Below are 8,997 nucleotides of genomic sequence, written 5' to 3'. Positions count from 1 at the left end.
AGCTCTGAGAGGCAAAACATAGGAGAATCTCCACCTGTTATGTCCTTGTCGCTGCTGGTTTGAGGTGCCAGTATCCGGCCAAAGGAAATGAGGAGCACGCGGGTTTCCCTTCCATCAATATGTAATGAATTGCTTTCTGGACAGATTTCATCCCAGTGGTGTTGGTTCCCAGTACTTTGGGGACCTTACAGAATTAGACTGGATGCTTTTATTTGGTTTTGGTCTTACATGTGATGGATCAAGAAAAAAGAAATAGGGATTTTGAGAACTATATGGAGAAGCAAATGAGCAGGGAACTCAGCTGCCGTTAACCTAGGCGCCTTACTCAGCCTCTTGAATACACAGATACTGCAAGCATCTGACAGAAGTCCCCTGCAGACTAGAACAACATAACTGCAATGCACAATGGAAGGAGAGTGGGTGGCTGTCCTTGAGTTTTAAAGGACAGAAACAGTTCTTCTCCATTCTAATAAGACATTTTATAATACTGATGTTTGCATCTGTTTCACTGATTTTGGAGCTTGAGAGCTTCTTATTGTGCCTGTGAAGAGCTACAGACCTCCACCACAGGGTGGTTTTCTGAGGCAGAAAACCTTTTGCAGTAATTACAGCTAACTGGAAAATCAAGTCTGTTCGGATTTTAAAATCGATTATGATGTAAAGAATGTTTCAAATTTGCCTGCTTAGAAATGGAATAATGCTAAAAAGCAAAGCAGAACTAGAAGGAATCGCCATGCTTTGTCTCTCCTCCTGCACAAATGGAGCTCTTGCCTACAAAGGCCCATGCGGTGGGAGTGCAGCTTCCTGCCGGCACACAGATGTGAGTAGCTTCTTCATGGACAATTCAGAGTACTGTAATCATTTTGGAAACTGTCTTGCATTCGTTAGTTTAAGAGTTCACTCAGTTATGTCCTCCGCACGTGTTTTATTTCTGAGTGTGCATGCACATGTATAGCTGATGGACCTCTGAATCTTCTGGCTGGATGGGGCTGTGAGCAACCTGGTCTGGAGGGAGGTGTCCCTGCCTACAGCAGGGGGTTGGAACTAGATACCATAAAGATCCTTTCCAAACCATTTTTTATTTGTTTTTTTTAATTATTATTTGTAATAATAATATAAAAATAACAAAGGCTGAGTCAGCAATAAGAAGATCTGCATGTTTTCAGCATTTCTGAACACAAAGAGATGCCGTCCCCAGTCTCAGCAGCTCTGCCACTGTTCTATTCCTGCCGTCTGGGTGGCCTCTTCTTTGGAGATTCTGAGGCCTGGGAGTTGGCCTTCCTCTTTGGGGCTCGCCGGTTCCCCTCAGGTGGGCTGGTGCCAGAAGGCCCTGCCACCGGCTCTTCTGGCACCTCGTGAGCCACGGCCTGCTCTGCACTGCCAGTCACACGGTTGGAATGTGAGCGGCTGGGACTCCGACTGAGCTCTTCTGCTGTCCCGCCCGGCATTTCGCCCCTGATGGGGCTTGCAGGGTTGCTGGAGGGTGCTGGGCCGGGGACAGCAGCTTCCTCTCCTGGGGCAGCTCTGGGCTGTGATGCAGAGTTGGCCTCCTCTGCCCCAGCAGCAGGAGGGACGTTGAGGCCCAGCCGGCGGTGGGCCTCTCTGCCACACCTCCGCACGGTGAAAGCGATGAACTGCTGTACGAAGGTCACCGTGCGGCCCTCCAGGTCGGAATCCAGAGTTTCTACTAGGACCTCCTCCTCCAAGCCGATGTGGAGCAGGGCCCAGATGACACTCTGTGCCAATATATTTGCATGTATCTCGTTTGCCCAGGATGCGGTGCAGTTTTCGTCGCAGCCAGGACCACGAGGGGCTGCAGCGAGGGCCGGGTGGTCCCTGAAGACGGTAGCCCAGGTGTCAGGGGAGAGGCCGCCCAGAAGACGCCTGGGCACTTCAGGCCTTGGCCAGACTTCCTGGTTGACTGTGGGGTCCCATGTGGCAGTGGATGCCCCTGCATCTGGTCTAAACACCAGCTCCTTAAAGTCATCGTCTGCTTGCACGGTGTGGATGATGGACTGCACACCTCGTTTGCAAAGTGGGCACTGTAGCCTGATCCTAGTCCACTGCTCGATGCAGGGAAAGCAGAACTGGTGGCAGCACGGCATGGTGTACGCCACGCTGTCCCAGTTCTCCAGGCATATGGGGCAGCGGGTGTCTAATTCTGCCTCCATGGTTCCAACAGTTGCAGCAGGCTAGAGGGAGTGGGAGATGGCAACGCACTCCCCAGCAGTAACGCTACAGCAGCAGGTGTCACTCTGGAAGAGGATAAGCAACATGAGTCACACACCAGCCTGGGAAGGGTCCCTCAAGATGGCCCCCCCAGCCATCAGTCCCTGTGCCGCCTACCTATGCCGCTGCACGCGCCTCTCTGGGATGTCCCGTCTGTCTGCTCCCAGCAGGGTCGGGATAAAGAACAAATGGCTCTGAGACAGCAACTGAGAGCTGCGCTAGCAGCACCCAGAGCACGTTTCAGCACCAAAGCTCGCGCTTCTCACACTCCAGTCCTCGCACTCACGCTCGGTCGGAGTCCAGGCACGAACTGCTGGGCAGGGCCGCTGCACCCACAGTAAGGCAGTGGGGGCTGTGAGGTCACAATCAGTTGCCTGGAGATGTCTCAGGTCATCACTTGGCCAAGCTGCTGGGCGTCACTTCCACTTGACCTACACTTGTGGACATAACTGCCAACACCACATTGACGCCACAGTCCATTGCTGGGTCATCACAGTGAGCAGTCCTCCGCTGCAGCACTTGCCCCAGCCCCCAGCACAAGTTTCTGGGTCTTTCCCAGTGCCACTTCCCACTCCGTTCCCCACATCTCGTGTGCTTGGCACTGGTGTTTCACACCTATCACCAGGGTCTTGGCCACATCTTCCCATGGGCCCCATCAGGTCACTCTGGCCATGGCATGTACAGCAAGAAGGCTTATTCAGTAAAAGTTTGTGTTTCTCTCTGATAGTTGGACTTGATCATCTTAGACGTCTTTTCCAACGTTAATGATTCTAAGAGATTCTCTCAGCCTAACTTCTCGTTTCCAGTTTAACATTCCTGGCTGCTGCATAACAATCCAAATTCTTCACAGATATCTTCACTGAGACAGTGTCATAAGATACCCCAAAGTAAATGAGTGTTCAGTTCGTCCCCTTGCCCAGAGTGCTGGACATAAGGAAGTTAAGCAGAAAAGTTAACGGTTGGTGAAGCTGGGAGAAGTGCCGTAAGAACACTGCTGTCATACTTGCCCATTTCAGAAATTTTTAGTTGTGATTGCTAGATGTGGACAGTGTGTTCCTACTTTTGGTGCTTACAGAACTAAAAAATTCCTTCCAGATAAAACCTGGAGCAGTAGTCATGTACAATAGAGAGGCACCCTGGAGCTCCCGGTGTGTATCTGATCTGAAGGTCTCAACTACAGGGATACTAATCCTAACTTTCAACAATAGGAAAATGGAGAAAGTGATAATAAAAATAAAGCTGCGGGTAATAATTGTCTGAGCATGAATTGTAGAATTGAATCTTCAGTATTGAAAGCCTCCATGGAAAAACCACATAGATTGCCAAATGTTATTTATTTAGTATTGTTATTACAGCTATTATTATGACGATTTGCGTGACAGACTGGAGATGAGTGACCACCTGCTGTTTGCATTGATGTTCAATTTACAAACAGTCAAGTACCATTTGGTTTGTGCCAGCTTGCTGCATTACTTTACCCATAAAAGATATTGTGTAATCTAATGGCAGCTTTTTAACTAAAAATAGGTGTTCTGCTTATATCCAGGAGAAAGCTGGTATTTAGTGATTACAATACAATGTATTCAGATTTTCTCAGCTGCTTCAAGCTGGAAGAACAGCTTTCTCAGCTACAACAAATGGGGCAAACCTCCTTAGAGGAAATTTAGTAACGCCAGCAAGCTGGGAGACAAGACAATTGGATAAATTTACTACTGCCATAGCACTGCAAGTGCCTGTGTGACCTTGGGCTAGCCTTCAGATGTGGGTTAGAAGGACCGGGCTCTCCCAGCTCCCCCTGGAGATCCAGCAGGCCCATGGTCTGCGCACTTAGGGAAATCCAGCCCTTAATCTTCATCATTTGTCATTCTGATACCACACAAAGGTAAAGGGATCTTTTGCACTGACCTCACCAAGTCAGACCAGGCCCTCACTTATGGGGTCCAATCCAAATGCAAAGATTTTTATTTTTCCTGTCATGACAGATCACGTGTCCAGAAAGAGGTCAGTTAGTGCAGCTACCTGGGAAGGCAAGTGTCGGCTGTGTGCAGAGGGAGAAGCTGTGAGGCAGAGCTCTCAGGAGCTGCTGTTATATCACGCTGTGGCTTTGGGCGAGAAACTTCACCTCCGTCTTTTAGGAAACCTGCCTGCAGTACTTATATCGCTTAATTGTTATTTACAAAGCACTCAGGGATTGCTGCAGATACAATCCTCCAGAAATTAAACCCACAGTAATGTGCAGCAAACAGGCTGAGGAGCGGATCAGTGGCTGTGCAGGCAGAGAGGCTGTTCAGATCCCCATTGCCAGTGTCTGGTCATAGAATGCTTTAAACTGCGGCATACAGAGACATTTCTTACTCATTAACAGCCCTATTGCATGATGAAAGGGAAGGCAAACTCTGCAACCATTTTGCTGATGTCAAGGATTTCATACACATAATAAATTACATGTGAACATCATTGCCATGCATTCATCCCAGAATTCAGCCCCTCGGGGACTCAATCATGCTGTTCTCCTGTAGGTAGGAATATCAATGCGCCGAAACAATGAGCTAAATCTGCACGTATCTCATCAGTAGACATAGTGAAGATAACATAAAAGGGGAGTGAAGGAATGCGGACCTCTCTTCCTACCTGATCGGGGGAGAAGGTTACCGACCTCATCATCTAATGTAATAAACACCATCCAGGTAGGGAGCTATCACAGAGCCCTGAGCAATGCGAAGCCCCGCGGAATGAGATACAGTGCAGTACATGCAACTTTCATAAAGATTACTGTGTGGGTAGTTTTTGTTTTTGAGAAGAAGAAAGGAGGAGGCTGTGAGCCCAGCCATGAAATGTGGGCTGGCAACAACCAGCCTTTTCTCACAGCACCCTCGTGTGCCTTCAGCAGAAAGTGCTCCGTGTCACTGTGGGAGCACTGCGCCTCTCTGCAGCACTGTAACTTGTTGAAAGAACTCATTTAAATTAAATAGGACAGCCAGTACATATTAATTAAGTATCAATTGATTCTTAAAAGAGTACTTATTGAGGGTTCTCAAGTTGGGAAGGGATAAATCTGGCTGTCATGTAATTAATTCAGAATGACACAGGCAACAAATGCATATTACATATTTTTCCTCCGAATATTAACTTGTAAAGAATGCTTACATATCCAATTAACATTTAACAAGATAACCTTATACTATGTTAATTAGCTATCTGCTAATTAAAAATGTACCAAAATTAATATAGACATTAGGCAAGTCAACTGTATAACTGCTTGTGCACAACGGAGAATCAACATGGAATATTTGGAAAAGCTCTGAGAGGCAAAACATAGGAGAATCTCCACCTGTTATGTCCTTGTCGCTGCTGGTTTGAGGTGCCAGTATCCGGCCAAAGGAAATGAGGAGCACGCGGGTTTCCCTTCCATCAATATGTAATGAATTGCTTTCTGGACAGATTTCATCCCAGTGGTGTTGGTTCCCAGTACTTCGGGGACCTTACAGAATTAGACTGGATGCTTTTATTTGGTTTTGGTCTTACATGTGATGGATCAAGAAAAAAGAAATAGGGATTTTGAGAACTATATGGAGAAGCAAATGAGCAGGGAACTCAGCTGCCGTTAACCTAGGCGCCTTACTCAGCCTCTTGAATACACAGATACTGCAAGCATCTGACAGAAGTCCCCTGCAGACTAGAACAACATAACTGCAATGCACAATGGAAGGAGAGTGGGTGGCTGTCCTTGAGTTTTAAAGGACAGAAACAGTTCTTCTCCATTCTAATAAGACATTTTATAATACTGATGTTTGCATCTGTTTCACTGATTTTGGAGCTTGAGAGCTTCTTATTGTGCCTGTGAAGAGCTACAGACCTCCACCACAGGGTGGTTTTCTGAGGCAGAAAACCTTTTGCAGTAATTACAGCTAACTGGAAAATCAAGTCTGTTCGGATTTTAAAATCGATTATGATGTAAAGAATGTTTCAAATTTGCCTGCTTAGAAATGGAATAATGCTAAAAAGCAAAGCAGAACTAGAAGGAATCGCCATGCTTTGTCTCTCCTCCTGCACAAATGGAGCTCTTGCCTACAAAGGCCCATGCGGTGGGAGTGCAGCTTCCTGCCGGCACACAGATGTGAGTAGCTTCTTCATGGACAATTCAGAGTACTGTAATCATTTTGGAAACTGTCTTGCATTCGTTAGTTTAAGAGTTCACTCAGTTATGTCCTCCGCACGTGTTTTATTTCTGAGTGTGCATGCACATGTATAGCTGATGGACCTCTGAATCTTCTGGCTGGATGGGGCTGTGAGCAACCTGGTCTGGAGGGAGGTGTCCCTGCCTACAGCAGGGGGTTGGAACTAGATACCATAAAGATCCTTTCCAAACCATTTTTTATTTGTTTTTTTTAATTATTATTTGTAATAATAATATAAAAATAACAAAGGCTGAGTCAGCAATAAGAAGATCTGCATGTTTTCAGCATTTCTGAACACAAAGAGATGCCGTCCCCAGTCTCAGCAGCTCTGCCACTGTTCTATTCCTGCCGTCTGGGTGGCCTCTTCTTTGGAGATTCTGAGGCCTGGGAGTTGGCCTTCCTCTTTGGGGCTCGCCGGTTCCCCTCAGGTGGGCTGGTGCCAGAAGGCCCTGCCACCGGCTCTTCTGGCACCTCGTGAGCCACGGCCTGCTCTGCACTGCCAGTCACACGGTTGGAATGTGAGCGGCTGGGACTCCGACTGAGCTCTTCTGCTGTCCCGCCCGGCATTTCGCCCCTGATGGGGCTTGCAGGGTTGCTGGAGGGTGCTGGGCCGGGGACAGCAGCTTCCTCTCCTGGGGCAGCTCTGGGCTGTGATGCAGAGTTGGCCTCCTCTGCCCCAGCAGCAGGAGGGACGTTGAGGCCCAGCCGGCGGTGGGCCTCTCTGCCACACCTCCGCACGGTGAAAGCGATGAACTGCTGTACGAAGGTCACCGTGCGGCCCTCCAGGTCGGAATCCAGAGTTTCTACTAGGACCTCCTCCTCCAAGCCGATGTGGAGCAGGGCCCAGATGACACTCTGTGCCAATATATTTGCATGTATCTCGTCGTTGCCCAGGATGCGGTGCAGTTTTCGTCGCAGCCAGGACCACAGGGGCTGCAGCAGGGCCGGGTGGTCCCTGAAGACGGTAGCCCAGGTGTCAGGGGAGAGGCCGCCCAGAAGACGCCTGGGCACTTCAGGCCTTGGCCAGACTTCCTGGTTGACTGTGGGGTCCCATGTGGCAGTGGATGCCCCTGCATCTGGTCTAAACACCAGCTCCTTAAAGTCATCGTCTGCTTGCACGGTGTGGATGATGGACTGCACACCTCGTTTGCAAAGTGGGCACTGTAGCCTGATCCTAGTCCACTGCTCGATGCAGGGAAAGCAGAACTGGTGGCAGCACGGCATGGTGTACGCCACGCTGTCCCAGTTCTCCAGGCATATGGGGCAGCGGGTGTCTAATTCTGCCTCCATGGTTCCAACAGTTGCAGCAGGCTAGAGGGAGTGGGAGATGGCAACGCACTCCCCAGCAGTAACGCTACAGCAGCAGGTGTCACTCTGGAAGAGGATAAGCAACATGAGTCACACACCAGCCTGGGAAGGGTCCCTCAAGATGGCCCCCCCAGCCATCAGTCCCTGTGCCGCCTACCTATGCCGCTGCACGCGCCTCTCTGGGATGTCCCGTCTGTCTGCTCCCAGCAGGGTCGGGATAAAGAACAAATGGCTCTGAGACAGCAACTGAGAGCTGCGCTAGCAGCACCCAGAGCACGTTTCAGCACCAAAGCTCGCGCTTCTCACACTCCAGTCCTCGCACTCACGCTCGGTCGGAGTCCAGGCACGAACTGCTGGGCAGGGCTGCTGCACCCACAGTAAGGCAGTGGGGGCTGTGAGGTCACAATCAGTTGCCTGGAGATGTCTCAGGTCATCACTTGGCCAAGCTGCTGGGCGTCACTTCCACTTGACCTACACTTGTGGACATAACTGCCAACACCACATTGACGCCACAGTCCATTGCTGGGTCATCACAGTGAGCAGTCCTCCGCTGCAGCACTTGCCCCAGCCCCCAGCACAAGTTTCTGGGTCTTTCCCAGTGCCACTTCCCACTCCGTTCCCCACATCTCGTGTGCTTGGCACTGGTGTTTCACACCTATCACCAGGGTCTTGGCCACATCTTCCCATGGGCCCCATCAGGTCACTCTGGCCATGGCATGTACAGCAAGAAGGCTTATTCAGTAAAAGTTTGTGTTTCTCTCTGATAGTTGGACTTGATCATCTTAGACGTCTTTTCCAACGTTAATGATTCTAAGAGATTCTCTCAGCCTAACTTCTGGTTTCCAGTTTAACATTCCTGGCTGCTGCATAACAATCCAAATTCTTCACAGATATCTTCACTGAGACAGTGTCATAAGATACCCCAAAGTAAATGAGTGTTCAGTTCGTCCCCTTGCCCAGAGTGCTGGACATAAGGAAGTTAAGCAGAAAAGTTAACGGTTGGTGAAGCTGGGAGAAGTGCCGTAAGAACACTGCTGTCATACTTGCCCATTTCAGAAATTTTTAGTTGTGATTGCTAGATGTGGACAGTGTGTTCCTACTTTTGGTGCTTACAGAACTAAAAAATTCCTTCCAGATAAAACCTGGAGCAGTAGTCATGTACAATAGAGAGGCACCCTGGAGCTCCCGGTGTGTATCTGATCTGAAGGTCTCAACTACAGGGATACTAATCCTAACTTTCAACAATAGGAAAATGGAGAAAGTGATAATAAAAATAAAGCTG

At 49.1% G+C, this 8,997-nt stretch overlaps 1 protein-coding gene across 1 annotated transcript; it reads right to left on the bottom strand.

The window, feature by feature from the left end:
• Nucleotides 1-6,657: 6,657 nt before the first annotated feature.
• LOC109364264 lies at nt 6,658-8,982 on the bottom strand. Its single transcript, XM_019610916.1, has 2 exons — nt 7,873-8,982; nt 6,658-7,781 (listed from the first exon to the last, which is right to left on the bottom strand). Exon 2 carries the CDS (start codon nt 7,695-7,697, stop codon nt 6,747-6,749), a length of 951 nt encoding a protein of 316 aa, XP_019466461.1. The 5' UTR covers nt 7,698-7,781; nt 7,873-8,982; the 3' UTR covers nt 6,658-6,746.
• Nucleotides 8,983-8,997: the final 15 nt, after the last annotated feature.

The sequence above is a fragment of the Meleagris gallopavo genome, unplaced genomic scaffold (genome assembly GCF_000146605.3).
Source record: "Meleagris gallopavo isolate NT-WF06-2002-E0010 breed Aviagen turkey brand Nicholas breeding stock unplaced genomic scaffold, Turkey_5.1 ChrUn_random_7180001832202, whole genome shotgun sequence".
Lineage (NCBI taxonomy): Eukaryota > Metazoa > Chordata > Aves > Galliformes > Phasianidae > Meleagris > Meleagris gallopavo.
The sequence above is the reverse complement of the archived record's forward strand: the minus strand, read 5'-3'. Positions and strand labels throughout refer to the sequence as shown.